General features: G+C 35.4%; 2 protein-coding genes across 3 annotated transcripts in view; one reads left to right on the top strand and one right to left on the bottom strand.

The window, feature by feature from the left end:
- The window catches only part of LOC145663671 (uncharacterized), a 1,057,537-nt gene that overhangs the window by 811,423 nt on the left and 225,758 nt on the right, over positions 1–20,356 (bottom strand). For both annotated transcript variants that reach the window (XM_081729768.1, XM_081729769.1), the window contains exon 4: positions 9,499–9,676. In XM_081729768.1, the coding sequence (XP_081585894.1) occupies positions 9,499–9,675 (177 nt within the window). In that variant the 5' untranslated portion in view covers position 9,676. The remainder of the gene's footprint in view (positions 1–9,498; positions 9,677–20,356) is intronic.
- On the top strand, positions 13,472–14,572 carry LOC145665287 (zinc finger MYM-type protein 1-like). The gene has a single exon (XM_081732581.1). The coding sequence runs from the start codon at positions 13,472–13,474 to the stop codon at positions 14,570–14,572; it is 1,101 nt and encodes a 366-aa protein (XP_081588707.1).

The raw sequence follows: 20,356 nt of genomic DNA, 5'->3' as shown, positions 1-20,356 counted from the left end.
AAGGTAACTGTGTATAGACATTCTACCATAACTAACACTATATTTTTGAAACTAAAGGGGGTGCATGCTCGCTTCCGGACCACCCTGTATATGTAACTTTGATAGCTTTGCAATATGAAGTAGAGTAGAAATACAAATTCCAATAGTTATTGATATATATGTTAAATACACTGAACTATAAAAATAATTAACGAAACTAGCAGCAAGTGAAAAAATGAGTTGGATAGAAAAGTATTGCAAGAAAATGTTCTTAATTATTCACATAAACGTGTTACCAGGTTCCAACTATATGTTGTCCATCTGAGCAAAGCTATTAATATAATGCTTAATACTTCCATGTTTCACTACAATTTGTCCGTCATAAGTTCCAGTGTTCTTAAAGCCAAACGGAGCTGATGCTGCTCTGTAGAGCTGCAAGCGCTGAGTACACTGGTTTTCACGAATTATTTTCGTTCCTTTCAGTTTGTTCTTTTTTGCAAACACCTTGACCGTCGTCTGATAATTGGTGAATTTAACTATTATGGGTCTAATTTTGCCTGAGGCATGGGGACCAGCACGATCGCTGCGACATACTTCACTTGGTGTAACTTCAACACCCTTTTTTTTTTCTGAACAGTGAGATTACTGATTCTGTAGTATCTTCATCTGCCTTATGTGGTGCACCTGCACCAAAAATGCGTACACTATTTCTTCGTGAATATTATTCTAGATGAACTACTCTCTCGTGAAGATTGGAAATTTCTGCAGTAAGATCGTTGATAGTATCTTCCTTTTTCTTTAGCTTCTCTTCAAAGTCATGCACCACTTCTGTATTGAATGTCAAAATATCTTCAATACGTTACACTACAAGACCTGTCACAGTTTTAATTATTGTCCACCATGATTTTCATCACTTCGGGGGATTGTACCGCTGATTTTACTAGCCAGTTCACCGTAAGAGGGCTTCTCCGGGAGACAAAATGGGCTGCTGACTTTCTTCTGTGAAACCATGATTTCGAAATATATTTATCAAGACAAATGTTTTCCGCATGAATAAGTTAATATCTTAAACAAAAGTATGTGATTTTAACTACTAGAACAAAGTTGATTTGCCAGATGTTTCATAAACTATTTCAAGTGAGATAAAAATGCCATTTTAGTTTGGCTACGTAAAATAAAAATCAATTCCCACACCCATTCGAAATATTTCTAGAATGGAGAAGGTTTCATCGGTCAAGAATGAAAATTTTCTTCCGAAAGGGGCAGCGGATTTTTGTCACAGAAGATGTCCCTGGCACCTCCCCGTCCATTCACAGTTTCCGCACGGCCAATTGAGACTTTAGGATCAAATTATTTCTCTCCTTGAAAGCTAGGTCACTGCTATATTTGAAATTCACATGATAGTGTTATTTCAATCATTTTCCAAGCAAACAATTTTCCAACCAAACATCCTTCGGGAGTTCTTTTTTCGGTGACTCTTGATGCTTCATTTTCCCTAACGCTCACTCACCTTCATGCTCATTTACAGAAATGAGGAGAGGCGTCCCTCATGAGAGCAAGTGACTGAGCTGATCATCTCTCGTGTATGCTAATTATGTAAACCTGATAGGAGAACAATATAAAGAAATTCGAAAGTTTTATTAAATGCTTGCAGGGACATGGGTTTATAAGTAAATACGAAGGAAACTAATACATGCAAAAGAGGACGCGCTATGCTGTGTTGACAAGAACCTATATTAAGAATGCTCCTATGGTTGTAACTATTAAGTTGTTTGATGTTTAATTTTTTGTGAACATATGAAAATTAGACTTTCCATTAAATTTCTATTTATTATTCTTGTTTCATTCTTGGTCATAAGACAACTCAACACAACTTCGTCTGATATAATTTCGTAAGACTAAGAGTTTCCATGCAATTATCCATTGTGCAAGCATAACTGAGTATCAAGAGTTTATTTATAGCGCTCGAGCGTATACATGATATGTGAGCGCTATAATAGTCTGATCAATTACAATTAACCAATGTAGTCCATGGGCCAAGCGGGTGATAACTCCTTCCCTAGGGAACTTTTGCCACTATATTAGAAATATTCCTTAGAGTCCCTAGAATCGAAAAATTGTTGTTGGTCAACATATAAGTGCAACACCTGGGTCCTCGGGACATTAACCCTTTAGCACCCGTGTATATTTACAGACATCGATGGGATCTCTTTAAATGGCCGTAGACCAGACCGTTAGTGCAACATTGGAAAAAGTTATACATCGGTCGATTTGTAAGAGTGCAGGCTTTCAGAATACGTTATGAACGGGACATTTCTGTGTACAAATGAAAACTAATTGAGGGATATTTAAGAAAATTTCCCCTAAAAACGTCCCTTCTCGCGATTCTTTTAGTTATTATGTGGCAACACTGCAAACTACGTGAATAATAAAATGTATTTATATGTCCCATTTCATGTTCAACTTACACTGAAAAATTCATCTTGATCCATCAAATAGCAGCAAAGGAAATTTGTTTCTTATAGTTTTCACAGTGTTCATAATAATAGATTTTCACGAAAGTACGAGTGTGACTTTATGTCAATGTTCCGACCGTCAGTTCAACACTGGAACACGTTATAACTCGACCGATTTGGAAGAGTGTAGGCTTTCAGTTTACGTAACGAACGAGACATTTCTGCGTACAAAGGAAAAGTAATTGAGGAATATTTAAGAAAATTTCCCTTAAAAAGTCCCTTCTTGCGATTCTTTTAGTTATTACGTGGCAACACTGCTAACTAGGTGAATAATAAAATGTATTTAGATGTTCTGTTTTATGTTCAACTTAAACTGAAAATTTCGTCTTCATCCATCAAATAGCAGCAAAGGAAATTTGTTTCTTATAGTTTTCACAGCCTTCATAATAATAGATTTTCATGAAAGTACGAGTATGACTTTATGTCAATGGACAGTTTTTACGTGGAAACACTGCTAACTATGTGAATAATAAAATGGATTTATGTGTCCTATTCTATGTTCAACTTAAACTGAAACTTTTATCTTGATCTATCGAATAGCAGCAGAGGAAATATGTATTTTATAGTTTTCACAAATTTCATAATAATTGATTTCTTATCGAAGTATGAGTATGACTTTGTGTCAATGTTCCGTTTTATTTTTCTATAGAAAACAAGTTATGCAAATTATTTTAGTTGATTTTCTCATTCGCTATATTATGACAGATTCCCAATACCGAGAAATCCCCAGGAAGGTTTTATGATTTGGTATAATAGGAATAATTTCAAAGCAATAATTTTACTGTTGTGCGGTTACATTATGTTCCTTTGAAAATGCTTGTTGTTCTGCTATTCTACAATGAATACACTTCCAAACATGTCTGCTGATATGTGAAGTTATCAAACAACTCTCGAAGTTATTGCGTAGGGCATGTATTCCTATTACATATGCACTCAGATAATCGCACTTAATATAGTATGTAGTATGTAGTTTTTTAATTGCCGTAATATTAAATAATTTGTTATATTCTTTGTGTTCTTGACTGTCTGTAAGTTGATAATAGTAGCACAATCGCCCTAAAATCCAAGTGTTCTCAGTTACTCTGGAAAAGAATGACAAACAAAAAGAAGCCAGTCAGACAGACGACAATTGCAACAAGACGAAGAATTACTGTTGTGAAAAATCGAAAATTCTGTGTCATACACCACGCATAAAATGAAATTGAAATGACGACAAATTTCATATATATATATATATAAAAAACTTCCATAAGAAGTTTCAGGTCAAAGTAGTGCGGCAAGAGACTGACACTGCAAAACTGGACCGCTTAACATCAAATTGCATCGAAATTCCTACAGAATACGACACAAACAAATACGGTCTATCCCTGGGACTACCAAAGTTTCATAAAATAACCACGATTGCTAAGACAGCCTGCTGAATCATATGTTGCGGAAAATTGTACACTCTTAATCAAGGGTTTTATAAAATATTGGATCTGCCCTTACGTATCTTCATCATATGATCTCAGTGAAGCCGAAAACAATCGAGCATCGGCTGAGCCGGCACGTCTGATTGGCTACTCTCGTTTCCGCTATGATTGTTGGCTCGAAACATTCCGATCTTAGTGGCGCGGAGTGGGCAGAGTAGGGGTGGCGAAAGTGTGACATATGGGTTCACGATTTTGTTGTGTGGGCAGATCCTCTATTTTATAACATCCTTGCTCTTAGTGGATAATTCACCATATTTGGAGCGTATTGCTATATGGCAGTATGTAGCAGACGTCCTGTTTAACGAGGAGCAGTGCGTATTTGGCCGGAAATATAGCTAAAATTGGGATCACGAAAAAAGGGCAAGGGTGTTTCATGGGAAACTCTAGTGACATGCGCCACTATAACAGCTGAACGTGTCATTAAAGGAACACCTATTCGATAGGAAGACGAATCACTACTGTTACACACAAGAATTTGATTTCATAGCAGCCGAAATGAGGTACCACAACTTGTAGCAGTTCGTCGAGCTTAAGTTGTTCATGGAAGAAACATACCTAAAGATAAATTAATTGAAAGCACAGTCTGTGCAGGTATGACTAAGTGTTTTGTTATTGAAACAGATTTACTGTTACTGCGAGCTATTCTTAATCACCACCAACAGGTGAGAGTTCCTTCGTGGCCGCCCACAGCGGGAGTGCTACGTTCCAAGAGTTCAGATTTGCCTAATGTCTCATGCAGTTTATATTTACCCTTTTAACTGGAAGTGATATGCAATTCCTCGAAAATTATCACATCAAAAGGGGAAGAACACACATGAATCTTTTATGACTGATGGCTGGAGGTCATCACCGCTTTCGGCGACACAATTATACATTGTTATTTATAATCTAAATATTTGTGAATATGAAGATGAGTGGCACGTATGGTTGAGTACAGTTATTAATTCTGTTCTGCTTGTGAGATATCTGACGGTTATACCTAGAAGCAACTTCATTCACATCAACCATGGTACACCTGAAGCAGCTGAACAAACATCTTGCGTTAAAAATTTGGTTCTCACGGGTTTTCCGAAAACTTAGGCCTGTATTAATTGCATCTAAAAGGATAGATATAAACTAAAAATGAAAATGATGTAAGTCTAAGCTCATGGCATGTAGCAATTTTAGCGCGGTAAGCCACGAAAGATGTAACGCTTGTCCATGGTGAATAATAAAAGCTCGTAGTAACAATAAGGCTGCTTCAATAACTAAAATACTTACTGACATACCTGCACAGACTGTGCCTTCAATTAATTTATCTTTAGGTATGTTTCTTCCATGAACAATTTCTTTCAACTCGACGATCTGGTACAATTTTTGGTACCTCATTTTGGCTGCTATGAAATCCACTTCTTGTGTATAACACTAGTGATTCGACTTCCTATCGAATGGGTGTTCCTTTAATGACACGTTCCGCTATTCTAGTGACACATGTCACTAGAGTTTCCCATGAAACACCCTTTCCATTTTTTCGTGATCCCAATTTTAGCTATATTTCTTGCCAAATACGCACTGTTCCTCGTTAAACAGGAACTCTGCTACACACTGCCGTATAGCAGTACGCTCCAAATATGGTGAGTTATCCACAAAGATTGTACAATTTTCTGCAACACATGATTCAGCTTAGCAATCGCGGTAATTTTATGAAACTTTGGTAGTCCCAAAGATAGACCGTGTTTGTTTGTGTCGTATCCTTTAGGAATTTCGATGCAATTTGATGTTAAGCGGTCCAGTTTTGCAGTGTCAGTCTCTAGCCGCAGTACTTTGACGTGAAAGTTCTTATGGAAGTTTTTTTTTTTTTTCATGAAATTTGTCGTCGTTTCAATTTCATTTTATGCGTGGTGTATGACACAGAATTTTCGATTTTTCACAACAGTAATTCTTCGTCTTGTTGCAATTGTCGTCTGTCTGACTGGCTTCTCTTTGTTTGTCATTCTTTCCCAGAATAACTGAAAACATGCGGATTTTAGGGCGATTGTGCTACTATTATCAACTTACAGACAGTCAAGAATTCAAAGAATATAACAAATTATTTAATATTACGGCAATTAAAAAACTTCATACTACATACTATGTTAAGTGCGACTATCTGAGTTCATATGTAATAGGAATACATGGCCTACGCAATAACTTCGAGAGTTGTTTGATAACTTCACATATCAGCAGACATGTTTGGAGGTGTATTCATTGTAGAATAGCAGAACAACAAGTATTTTCAAAGGAACATAATGTAACCGCACAACAGTAAAACTATTGCTTTGAAATTATTCCTATTATACCACGGACGAACAAATCATAAAACCTTCCTGGGGATTTCTCGGTATTGGGAATCTGTCATAATATAGCGAATGAGAAAATCAACTAAAATAATTTGTATAACTTGTTTTCTATAGAAAAATAAAACGGAACATTGACACAAAGTCATACTCATACTTCGACAAGAAATCAATTTATGAAGATTGTGGAAACTATAAAATACATATTTCCTCTGCTGCTATACGATAGATCAAGACAAAAGTTTCAGTTTAAGTTGAACATAGAATAGGACACATAAATGCATTTTATTATTCACCTAGTTAGCAGTGTTTCCACGTAATAACTGTCCATTGACATAAGGTCATACTCGTACTTTCATGAAAATCTATTATTATGAAGGCTGTGAAAACTATAAGAAACAAATTTCCTTTGCTGTTATTTGATGGATGAAGACGAAATTTTCAGTTTAAGTTGAACATAAAACAGAACATCTAAATACATTTTATTATTCACCTAGTTAGCAGTGTTGCCACGTAACAACTAAAAGAATCGCAAAAAGGGACTTTTTTAATGCAAATTTTCTTAAGTATCCCTAAATAATTTTTCTTTGTACGCAGAAATGTCTCGTTCGTTACGTAAACTGAAAGCCTACACTCTTCCAAATCGGTCGAGTTATAACGTGTTCCAGTGTTGAACTGACGGTCGGAACATTGACATAAAGTCATACTCGTACTTTCGTGAAAATCTATTATTATGAACGCTGTGAAAACTATAAGAAACAAATTTCCTTTGCTGCTATTTGATGGATCAAGATGAATTTTTCAGTGTAAGTTGAACATGAAATGGGACATATAAATACATTTTATTATTCACGTAGTTTGCAGTGTTGCCACATAATAACTAAAAGAATCGCGAGAAGGGACGTTTTTAGGGGAAATTTTCTTAAATATCCCTCAATTAGTTTTCATTTGTGCACAGAAATGTCCCGTTTATAACGTAAACTCAAAGCCTACAGTCTTTCAAATCGATCAATGTATAACTTGTTCCATTGTTGCACTAATGGTCTGATCTACGGTCATTTAAAGAGATCGATGTCTGTAAATATACACGGGTGCTAAAATTTTAAGGTCCCGAGGACCCAGGTGTTGCACTTATATGTTGACCAACAACTATTTTTTGATTCTAAAGGCCCTAAGAATCATTTCTAATATAGTGGCAAAATTTCCCTAGGGGGGGGGTATCAACTCCTTGGCCCATGAACTAATGTACCTTAGCGCAAACTGGAAAATGCGCAACAACGAGCAAACGGCTTGTATATTTGAGCACAGCAGTAATGAAACAGTAGGATTAGGATGAGTCTAGTATTGCCTATCAGCACAAGGATATGAAGAATGATTTATTTATTATTTATATAATAAAAGCTCGAGTTAGTAATAAAATCATTCAATTACTGGTTTAATACACTTACTTTTCGTTAGTTTGTTACAGTCATTGGAATTTGCTATTTATACCTAGTTGCCGACAACATGCCTTCGTTCACCTACATATAAGATGAGATAAAGATAATAATGCAAATCAGTAATTTGGTTAGTTGGCGAAACAGCAATAGGCAAACGAGAAGACACTTATGAAGATAAACCAACTTTGAAAACTTAAATAAATATATTTCCTATTTTTCCTTTTTATTTTGCCCGTAGAATTTAGAATTTTATCTTAAAATTAAGTCATGGGGAAAATAGTTATAGACATTTAAACATTGATTTTCCGTAAATAGATTTTTCCTGAATGGCATATGAACACTGCCTTGGATTTTCACTCAGTATGCTTGACCAAGAGTGCTCAACATATATTTTTGCAACGAAGAGCCCCTCTTGTTGCTGAAGTTAGAGTAATAAACACAACGAAATGTAAAATGTTGATTGTTCTTGATTATTATCAACAAGAATCTATCTCCTCTCCCTGAAGTATCCGCTTCTGCAATTGACAATTCTGTTTGCAACGTAATCGAGGCTTGGAAATTCCAAGTAACATTTGCGCGTCCTTATCTATGATATATTTTAATACATAAAGAACTGCTCCCGCATTGAACCCTGTTGCCAACTTTTCTTAAGAAAAAATCGGGACGGGACAATCGGTGTTGGAGCCTCCGTTCCCTCCCGCGGAGACGACTACACGAACGACCAGTCGTTGAAAACAATGTAAATAATCAGCTGAATAACACGAACCTGAATGTATGCGGAACTTTTTTTTTTATTATTTTCCCAACTACTTCTCGACACTAGGCATAAGCAATATGCCACACACGTGTTACAATTCAAAAAATAGAAATTTTGAGTTATCATCGCTCAAAAGAGAATATATATTATAGAGAAGCGAGCGCTATCTGGTGCTATTTTCGTAGAAACGTAACTAAACAAATATTACATGCAGAAACGTAGATGGTAAAAATACCAGTATTCCAGGGAGCAACTTTCATAGAATAACAAACTTTAAAATCATGTTCCCAAAAATGTGTAGTTTTGACTGGTAACAGCCTTTCATAGGGAGTGCAATATACGACAAATTCAAACCAAAGCAACTGCAATTTATTTGATATAGAGTTTAGAGAGAAAAATACACAGAGTTTTAAAACATTTTTTAAATCACAAATAAGTGCATAACATTGTTAAGGAATTACTGTCAAAAAGTATCATTAAAATCAAGGCTTATTCTTTGGCTATCATAATACAGCAAATCCGAACCAAACAACTGTAATTTATTTAATATAAACAAAACACAAATTTGTTAAACTGATTCTATACATAAAACTGTGCGTGTAAGAGAATAAGTTATTCCTTTGTAAAATTGGCCCAGTAAGATATTAATTAACTTTGAAAATCGATAAATCGGGACAATATGTGTCCCGATGAGTGTCTGGTCGGGACGCGGGACAAATAAGTCGGAAATCGGTACAGTCCCAACGGAATCGGAACGTTTAACAACCCTGTTTGGGACGTCCGCATCTGCGGAGAAACCATAGACTTCACTTGTTTAGAGTGCATAAAAATATTTCCATATGCATTCATTTCGTTACCGAATTATAGGCCAACAAAGTTCGAATTTGAGCATGTAAATGCAATCTAGTGCTGAAAAGAAACACAGTTCATTAAAGCAAAAAGGTATATCAGAGCTGGCTACACATACACAGTAAACAAAATAACGCTATCTAAATAACGCCGTATATAACTACTACTTACCATGCAAAGCAGAGCAACTATCACGGTTCCTGCTCTGAGTGACTTTCCAAGAAAACATTCCTTGTGTTGTTGAGTGCAGTAAGGAACGTCAGACAGTCTCTCCATCTCTCTCGTCTTGTCGTCGGACAACAATTTCAGAGCAGGATTTGGCTCGTTGCTGTTCCTCCTTGACATCATGCTGAGAAGTTAAGAAATAAATCAAGCGTGTTATTATGTAAAAAGTAACAAGAGAGTTACATTTCATATATACACTTTTTAACAGTGATTAAATAAATCCATTATCTGTCACAATTTATTTTTTTTCGAAAGGGGGCGGGTATTGGATTCACTACTACTTGTAACAACGTATAAGAATATCAGTTCACGCAATGTAGGTTTACTTTATGATTTATCTGATATTATTAAAACTTTTAAAGTTCGAATCTTGGTAAAATAAAATAATATATTTAGTTTGTAATAACAAAATATATTTAGAAGCACTGTACGCAACATATAACAAATAGAGTAACAATGAAGGAAAAGAATACATGCTTTTATATGCTGAGTTCCATACAACAGAAATTGGAATAATTTGAATGTTAAAAGTTTATCGCAAGAAAGGAATATCCGTGATGGATATGACTAGCAAGACTGGATATGGTTACCAAGACACTTCTCATGGATAGTAATGAGTGTAGGACTGTATATCAAGAGTTGCATGAGTATAAATGATTTTGATCCAAATTATTAAAATTATAATTGATAAAACTGAAATAAGAAATCGGCATGATGCTTTCTGATATACTAGGTACAAATTATAAATATATATTCAATATTCCGGATATTATGGATCCATCACCACTTGCTTATTTTACCATATTGCCACGTAGATTAACGGAGGTATAAAGAAATTAGCTCACTCGGTCTTTTTCTTTGGAGGAAATCAAGTAAGCTCTACAAAAGATAGGAACTACAACACCTGGCATAGATGGACTAGGTGTTAAATTATATAGTTTAAAAATTCTGCCGGGGACCATGTCTACTGAATGGGTAAATTAAATCTTCAAGCAGATATTCTGGCAAAAATCGCCTTGCGCTGCTGGTATTGTGTTACTTCCGAAGAAGTCTCATTCCAGTGGAGTGCAGGACGAAGGGCATAAATTTCTTTGTTGGCTTATGATTATAAAAATTATTAATAGATGTCTTACGCACTTTAAAAACTATCATTAAACAACTCATCAACACTGATACAGTATGCGGACTACTGCATAACAGTGGCGAAGCATTATCCCACAAATTGGGTAGACCCGAGAAACTAATAACACAAATAACATGTATCATAAAATGTTTAAAATTACAGTCAGAGTTCTATTTTCCTTAGTGAGTTAAAAAAAATTAAAACATCTGTTTATTTTAAAGAACTTTCTTAACTGTATTTCTAACACTTTAGAGTTGAATTTATGTGCATGTATACATAGTAGTTTTTTTTTTTGTTATTCTTGTTTATTTAGCATGAAAGAATGAATATATAAGCAAAAGTAGACGAAAATGGTCTATTATTATTATTATTATTATTATTATTATTATTATTATTATTATTATTATTATTATTATTATTATTTTTATTTTTATTATTACTATTATTATTCAGCAAATATTTACATGGGGGTAAACACGCAATATGTATTAATGGAATATTCCCATTTAGCTCCACTACAAATATTTTGAAATGCAGTTAGTATTTTCTTGTCTGGGATTTGTACGGGAAGATGAGGGGAATTTCCTCCTCACTTGCTGTTTTCATTTCCTGCATAACTGAAAATGGAGGGAGAGAAAAAGAAAATGCATTTGTAACTTCCACTTTAAAGTAAATACAATACTGCGTTTAATTAATGCATCACGTGATAATGACTTCACTTGAAATGTTAATGCTCAGAAGGAACTCCATTTGAATCAACGCAAGATATTTAATATTGTATTCTATGCAGTGGCATATTTAAGGGGTGGCTTCTAGGCTTAAGCACTCGCCGAAATTTTATCGCAAGTTTTTATTGTTTTATATATATTACAGAATTTTCACATTTCCAAGAATAAAGTTAGCAAAGCCCCTCCCGAAACAAGAAAAGATCACCGAAACTAAATCGTACATACCCCACTGATTCTATGAAATGGACAACTCAACTAAAATTACAGAAAAATATAATCACTTTATCCTGCACGGCAGCGTTTGGTAAATTTATACATATGTTAAATATAACGGACTTATAATCTACAAGCAGTGGCGTAGATAAGGCGGGATAAGGGGGATATATCCCCTTTTGAACCTTTAACTCAGTCAGAATTCTTATATCTGATCTTAATATTTTGTTTGAAAAATTCAATATATATGTTACTCAGTACAAAAATTCGTTCAAATTAATGGAAGTATTTCGTTCTCTAAGAAATACTCCGTACGGACACAACATTGTAGAAAGGAATTGATGGTGAAATTATTCCTATATCAATTACATAGTCAGCTATTTATAGAAGCAAATTCTTTGCAAGTCGATAGGCATTTGAAATAAATATTTCAAATTTCTACTTTTCTGAAATTGAAATTGACTGCGTTAAAGCCTTTTCACTTTTTCCAAATACCGCCGCTAAATTTGATCATGGTAATTTTTGATGCTTTCTTTGTGATTCATAAATTATCCTTCTCCTCCGACATAAATTCATCTTATTATATATGAAATGAAATCACCAATCATGTTTGATAATATACTTCATTTCTATCTCAGAGAATTATATCACGTAAATGTTTCTGTGCGAAGTATTTTTGTGAAGAGGAAAATAATGTTCATTTTTTAACACTTTAATCAAAAAAGAAAAATCGAACAGAAACAGTTGCTTATTTCTGTGGAGACTAATATTTTCCAAAGTTCCGTCACTTTCTACAACGACAGGAGGTTTATATTATATATATATATATATATATATATATATATATATATATATGTGTGTGTGTGTGTGTGTGTGTGTGTGTGTGCGTGCGAAGGCAATAAATACTTTCAATGGGTGGGCAGTCGAAAGACGCAGTTGGCTTCGTTCACCAAGAATGAGATTGCGCTAGCCTACTCGGAAGGGTGAAAGGAAAGGAAAGCTGTTACTCAATTTTTATTCGAGGTAGATAAGGGCTTTGTTGAAATCGAGGTAAAAACTCGAAAACTTAGTTTGCCGGGCAAGCTGTTGTGCGCGGAATGTGAAATCTTGCGTTCATGTAAAATGTCGCAAAGCAAATTGACAACTTTTTTACGCGTAAACGAAGTTATTGAAGGTGAAGAAAGGAATAGAAGTGATGTGAAAAAAAGGTGTGTAACGAGTGCGAATGCAAATATTATTGAAAATATGCAAAATGCAGGTGTTAGCGCTCCTGGTTCACAAGCTGTACAACTTTAAGCGACATTTCATGTTTCGTGGATAGGAAGTTAAGTGATGAAGAGAAAATCCAGGCGCCTGAGAATGTGTGGGTTCCGTGTAAATATTTCAAGCTTCCTCTTTTGGAGAAATTTAAGGAGAGGAAACTTAAATTCAGACATCAGTGGCTGGAGGTATTTAATTGGTTAGCCTTCTCATGAGTGCATCTAGAAGCATACTGTAAGTACTGTGTGATATTTTCACATTTGGAAGGATGTGGTGGGCAACCTTTGGGGCAACTTGTCAAAATAAAATTTGATAATTGGAAAAATGCAAAAGAAACATTCAGGGAACATAGAAAACACGAAATATCGTATAGATAGTGTGTGGAGGCAGAAAATTTTTTGAAGGTAATGAAGAATAATTCGGAGAATGTAATTGAAGTCTTCAACAGGGACAGGACTAAGAAAGTAGAAAAAAACCGCATGGTCTAGCACCTATTGTAGATGCTATTATTTTGTGTGGAAGGGAAGAAATTGCTTTACGAGGACATCGTGATCATGGCAAATTAGATATAAATGAAACAAGAGATTATACTAAAATGGGGAAATTTCGCGCCATTTTAAAACACCGAGCACAGGGAGACAATGATTTTGGACAATTTTTAGAGGCACCAGGAGAAATAAATAAATACACAAGTCCAACAATTCAGAATGAAATTATTGAGTGCTGCGATCAACTCATATTGAAGAAAGTTGTTTCGCAAGTCAATGCTGCAAAATGCCTTTCGTTATTGGCTGATGAAACAACGGATATCACAGATGTAGAGCAGTTGGCTCTTTGTGCAAGATATGTTGAAAATGGATCTGTACGAGAAGATTTTCTCCAATTCGTTAAAGTTGAATCACTTACAGGTAACGAGTTAGCTGAAATAATTTTTACAAGTTTAAAAGATTTCAGCATAAATTGTGAATATTTGCTCGGACAAGGATATGACGTTGCCGCAAATATGTCCGGTCAATATAAGGGTGTTCAAGCGTTAATAAGGAAAAAGTATGCTTTGGCAGTTTATGTACATTGCGCAGCTCATTCTCTAAATTTTGCGGTTACGAAAAGTAGTGAAATTTTACCAATAAAAAACTGTTTAGGAGTAGTGGAGAAAATGTACGAATTTTTCAGTTCATCAAAGAGAAAATCTATTTTAAACAAAATGATAGAGAAGGCAGATATACTGCCAAATGCAAAACCATTGAAAAGGCTTAGTATTGTGAGGTGGACAGGAAAATTCGAAGCAGTTCACGGTTTCATAAAATTGATTGAATTTGTATTTGAGGCATTGGAGAAAATATCCACGTTGAGTGATTCTACAGGTACGGACGCAAGGCTTGTCGTTAACACTCTAGACTTCGAGTTTCTTCTGTCCTTATACACAATTGATTTCGTTTTTAGCTATGGCTTGCCGTTATGCAAATTTTTGCAGTCAGGAAACATCGATCTTGCGGAAGCCGTAAATAACGCACAAAACATTATGGAAGAATTTGATAGAATCAGAGGAGCTTCTGAGATGTTCAAAAGAATATACAGTAAGGCGCAGAAAGTGGCTGAAAGTATGTGTGTAGAGGACAAAATGAGGAGGGTTTCTATGCTTCAGAGAAACAGATCAAACCATAAAACAAATTCAGTTGAAGATTTTTTAGAGTGAATATGTTTATTCCTTTTCTTGGATCACTTTTCAAATCAGTTAAAAGAACGATTCTTAAAACACGAGAACATTTTCAGAGCCTTTATGTGCCTATTCAGTAGTGACAACATGGAAATTGAGTGCGAGAAGTTCGAAGATCTGGCTGCATTTAATTCTCCATTTGTAGATAGAGATTCATATGGAGAACTGAGACTCTGGAAAACTAGATTGGCAAATGTAGGATGTAATTCCTGTACTGCCATTCAAGCACAGGAAAAATGCGACAGTAGGATCTTTCCTAACATACATAAGCTACTGCAGATCTTATGTACTCTACCTGTGTCTACTTCCACCCCGGAAATAACTTTTCAACTCTCAAGCGCCTGAAAACCTACGTAAGAAATTCCACGTCTCAGACAAGGCTAAACGGACTAGCAGCTCTTTCCCATCATCATGACATACCAATGTCAAGTGCTGAACTGATAGATGAACTAGCAAAGAAAAAGCGTCGTCTCGAGTTTGTTTTGTGATGTGATATTTTGTGTGTAACTGGGACTGCCCTTTTTTTTGAAGCAATGTAAATAATTGTACGAATAGTATGAATAGATCATATATACATTATAAACGTTTGATAGACAGTACAAATAAAAACAAAGATTTCAAAGTCGTAAATTTAACGTTTACAAGACTATTAAATAATTTTATATTTTATCGTGTGCATGGAATCGGGACATTTGAGGAGCGAGAGCTGAAATACTGCAGAGACAAGCCCACTAGATTCAAACACAGGTATGTATGTTTGCATTTTTGGGTTCAAATTTAATATTAATATGAAATAGCAAGAATTAATTATCTTTTTTGTTTTAGGAAACTGAATTGTTTATGTCTTTCTATAGATATACACGTAGGAAGAAACTTCATTTATTGATCAATATTTCTCCCATAAAATCAGCTATGAACTTGTTAATTAATTAATAATTGTTAATTAGTTTATATATATATATATATATATATATATATATATATATATATATATATATATATATATATATATATATATATATATATATATATATATATATATATATATATATATATACCGGGTGCGTCATTTATAATGTCAAACCTTGATGACGGAGAAACCAAAAGTGAGAGAAAAGCGAAACGGATTGTTTTGATTTTGATGTCCCAAACTTATAAGAGGATAAATATTTTCATCGTGCGAAAGTAGCTACTAGGTACCTACATGTTTTCTACGTCTTTGTATTATCTTGTCATGTGAAGTCCTATTACTTCCTTACGTTTTTTTTTTCACATCCAGTAAATTACGCTTAATTAGTCATTTCAAGTACTGAAAAAAAGGTTTTCATTGTATGTGTGTTTATTAATGTTTATATTTTATTTCAACCACTTCTTTACGAATTTCTCAACGTTGAGGGAAAAAGTGGGAATTTGAGACAGCGTTACCAACTTCTACAGCGCAAAATTCTCAGCTTTTACAAAATTCCGAATATCTCGGTAAGTACTTGACTTATCGACTTCAAATAAACGTGAGAATGCTTCTTATGACATCACAAATTGTCCTATAAATTTTAAACCGTAATGCACTTATGGCCTTTTTCGAGTTATTGCACCATATCCAAACTCGACTTTTGTCTTTTCAGTTATGTCAACACTGTTTAAAGGACCCATCTAAACTTGGTGTCAATTTAAACCGTTCTGGCCAATAGTTAAATTATTGTGCAAAACTAGTGTGTACCTCACTCCCTGTGTGTGCAAAAGGCCTTTAAATGTGACACATATTTAACGTTATTTCTCGAGAAGTTTGCAACACTGACCTGCGGGTGGCATATCTTTCGTCTTCCTTTTTAGTGTTGAATTAAATTATGAAATACAATTTAGGTCATTCCATTTTAAAAATCATAACTTTATATTGGGTTGGCAACACTGTTCATCCAGTGATGTCAAATAATACGTCTGCCAATGTGCCCCTCTCTATAGTTGCTTCGTGCAAAGTTTCGCTTTTCTCTCTCTTTTGGTTTCTCCGTCATCAAGGTTTGACGTTATAAATGACGTACCCGGTATATATATATATATATATATATATATACTAGCAGCGTTCACCCCGCTTCGCTGCGGTCACCCCGGAACGCAATAAACTTTGTTACTTAGATAATTTTTACTTTTTCGCTTTCAAATTGCAGTAAATGTTAACATTATAGCGCCTGTCATTTATGTTAACCCGCCGAGTGACACGGTCATGCGGGTTGCATATAAATACGTTTATTTTTATACCTATGATGAACTAACAAAGGATTTGTACGTTATGGACACTTGAATGGTCAATTATCTCAAGACACTGGTAATTAAAAATTAAAGTGATATGATAAAAACCATCTAGGGTCCAAATCCTAATAACCCCCCAAAAATGAAAGAAATTGGTTCAGCCGTATTAGCGTGATGAGCTAACAAAGGATTTGTGCGTTCTCTTTTATATAATAGATATATAGGGTCTATATATATATATATATATGTGTGTGTGTGTGTGTGTGTGTGTACCCTTCCTCAGTTTCCTGACATATCCTCCCTTGTAGAAATGCTATCTACGCCACTGTCTACAAGCTATTATGGACCAGTCCCCATGTAGGAAAAAAGCAGCTACTCTGAATAACTCTTGAGAGTATGCTTCTACTCAGAAATTCTTACTCTGCGTTAAGGAAATCATTTAATAGCATATTAACATAGTAAGATGGCTTCAACGATAAAACTAAACTCCCAGAGGCGAGCCTTCGCACCTTCCCAACAACGCGTACAATCGCTAGACAGGTTTACTCCCTAAGCAGCATAGCCCGTAAACCTGTCCAGTGAGCTGGTAAGGCTTAGACGTAAGGAATCCGAGTGTTTCCAACCTACTATTTTGTTACCGAAAAAACAGAAATGTTAAAGTATTGACTTTAAACCAAAGATAAAGAAAATATACGGTAGAAAACAAAGTAGGCCCGGCCTCAGAGCCTCATAGTACGTTTCGCCACTGCTACATAAATAATATCAAGATATTTTTCCTGTTTTCCGAGACGCATTGCTTTCCATGGAGATGTTATTAATTAATGGTTTAGTTACCTTAGACTATTCTAATGACTTAGACCGAGTAAACCATACATATTGAATTACTGATTCCTAGTTTATGGATTCGATTATACTTTCTGCAATTGGGACAAGCTGCTGATCACAATTGGTTGATTAAGCTGCAAATTAATGGCTATGTCAGTTACATTTCGTATTAATAATAGTATTCAACAGAGTAGTCTGTTGAGGAGTCAGCTTTTCGTTTTATATTAGAGCCCATTGGTTTAGATAGTATACAATTTGCATATTAAGCTGGTATGTGCATGGTGTTACATGTTTCAGAACTGGTTATGACTTCGATGTTCTTGGTACAGCAAGTATCTATGGGTCTATATCAGAGGCCAGGCTCAACATCAATGAAACGTATGCAATGCCCTTGGGTAAGTCGTACGTTATGAATACCCGTTCTATTGTCAAGATTTAATAGTCAGTTAAAATGTTCGGAGTGATTTTTAGTTCTCTTATTTGACACTATCATTCATAATGTTAACAATACTGTAAATCGCCTACTAGATCAACATAACATCAATTTCGCCGAGTTCGTATATTTTCACTAGGGATGGAAATTTCTGGAAAAATAATTTTCCGGTTTTGGGAAATTATATTTTCCGTAGTCCACTTTTCTGAAAACTTTTCATTTTTCCGCCTCTCAGTTTATCATTTTTCGGACATTTTTAGTTTGCGAAAAATTTCTGTTTACATCATTTTGCAGATAATTTCCGCTTTTTAGGAAAATGTAACACAAGAGAAATTCTTTCTTTCTTACGATGGAGAGTAATACTTCGGGCTGTGTGGGGATAATTACCGGTTTTATTTTTCAGAACATTTATTAGTAAGAAAATTAAGATGGCGCAAGTGAGAAGGCGAGTGTGAAGTTAGTGTCCGTGCTTCATTCAATTATCCAGCTTCATAACCTGTGCAATATCTTCTGATATATTAAATGGTAGCTAAATAGCTGATGAATCACAAAAACCTCTTCAAATAATCACAAAACGTTGTGCTTCGTAAATAAGTTGACATTTTTCTGCATTCTTCTCCCCACCAGAACATAGTGTATGATTTCTAGTGTAGAGTTGAAAACCTCTGCAGGAAAATGGCCCCCATCACAACTAAGTCACTGAATGCAAGGTGCAGTCAGATCGAGGACACAATGAACGAAATCGAAGATAAAATGACTACTGCACTAAAACAACTAACAGGAGATAGTTCGGGACAGAATCCTGAGCCGAATATCTCTACGCAAGTTCAGAAAGAGTTACTACAGCTCTCTGAGGACTTAAAATTACTCAAGAAAGAAGTATCCGATTTGAAAATGGAAGTAAAGGACCAAGGCGAGTGCATCGATCAACTGGAGAAATACAGCAGGAGGTCGTGTCTGGTCCTCCACGGAGTAGCTGAAACACCAAATGAAGATCCCATGGCACTTGCTTTTGAGACTTTCAACAAGAAGCTTGGTGTAAGTCTCACCATAGACCAAATCGATCGTTGCTACAAGGTGGGTTCCTTTGGTCGTAGTCGAAGTGCTGCAGAAGTTGTGTGTAAGGGATCCCGTCCCATCATTGTAAAATTTGTGTCTTATCGATCTCGGGACCAAGTTTGGAAGGTAAAAAAAAAAGCTATTGAAAGGCAGTGGACTCCTCCTTACCGAATCCCTTACCTCCAAACACCTAGACCTTCTACGACGTGCCAAGGGTGCATTTGGAGTACGAAGTGTGTGGGCAAACGACGGAAAAATTGTGATCCTCATCGGCCGTGAAAAAAAATCTGTAACAAACGAACGTGAGTTGCTTTCTCTACTTCAAAAATGAAGCACATTTTACCACATGGTGTGTGTGTGTGTGTCAATATGAAGGATATGTTTCGAAAATACTGTCAAGTTGAATTAATAGTTATTCATGTGTCTAGTGTTACGTGTTTTTTCTTACTTCTTCCCTACATATTATAGTGTGGTTGGTGTTCTTCCAGTGTATGTTTGTGTCTGTAACAATGCAATGGCCCTCAGCGTTCCCTCGCAGTTATAAAAGCAAAAGCAGGGTTAGTACAATTGTTTTCTCTCACATTATTTTTTTTTGCTATTTCCCAGTTAAGTTATGTGAAACACAATCTATTCAATGTTATTAATTTTCATCATATAAGATCAGGTTCAATTGTAATACGTGGTGGAAAATATCCTGCTTATTCAAAGACCTGATTAGAAAACAGAAAAACTCATGACAGTGTACATTGCTGTAGTCGCTAATTACAGAATGCAGAGTAACAAAGTAGATAGATTTGAAACACTGCGCCAGGGGTCTTCATTCTTTGGGGAGTAGTGCGGCATCGACCTTGGTGTCAATGACCACACTCTTCCCTTCATCTCCTGCCCTTCTCTCCTCACTCCCGGTCTCCAGTCAACCAGCGAAATCCTCAAAGACGAGATGGCAAAGCAACCATATGATCTTCAGCTTCTGCACTTAAATGCGCAAAGTGCCATAATGCACCACGATGAAATTACGGCCATTCTGACCCATCTCTCTATGCATGTTTTGCTGGTTTTTAAATCTTGGCTGAAATCTACCTTACCCGACTCATTAATAAACATATCCAACTACAGGGCTATAAGATGCGACAGAATAGGGAAGGGTTCCTTGGGCGTCTTGGTATATGTTAGAGAAGACGTTAAAGTGAAAATACTAGATC

This window comes from Thermobia domestica, chromosome 11 (assembly GCF_964235325.1).
Source record: "Thermobia domestica chromosome 11, izTheDome1.hap1.1, whole genome shotgun sequence".
NCBI classification, from domain to species: Eukaryota; Metazoa; Arthropoda; class Insecta; order Zygentoma; family Lepismatidae; genus Thermobia; species Thermobia domestica.
The sequence above is the reverse complement of the archived record's forward strand: the minus strand, read 5'-3'. Positions and strand labels throughout refer to the sequence as shown.

Excerpts from the sequence above, each read along its gene's own strand:
- LOC145665287 (XM_081732581.1), top strand. The coding sequence starts at position 13,472 with ATGGGGAAATTTCGCGCCATTTTAAAACACCGAGCACAGGGAGACAAT.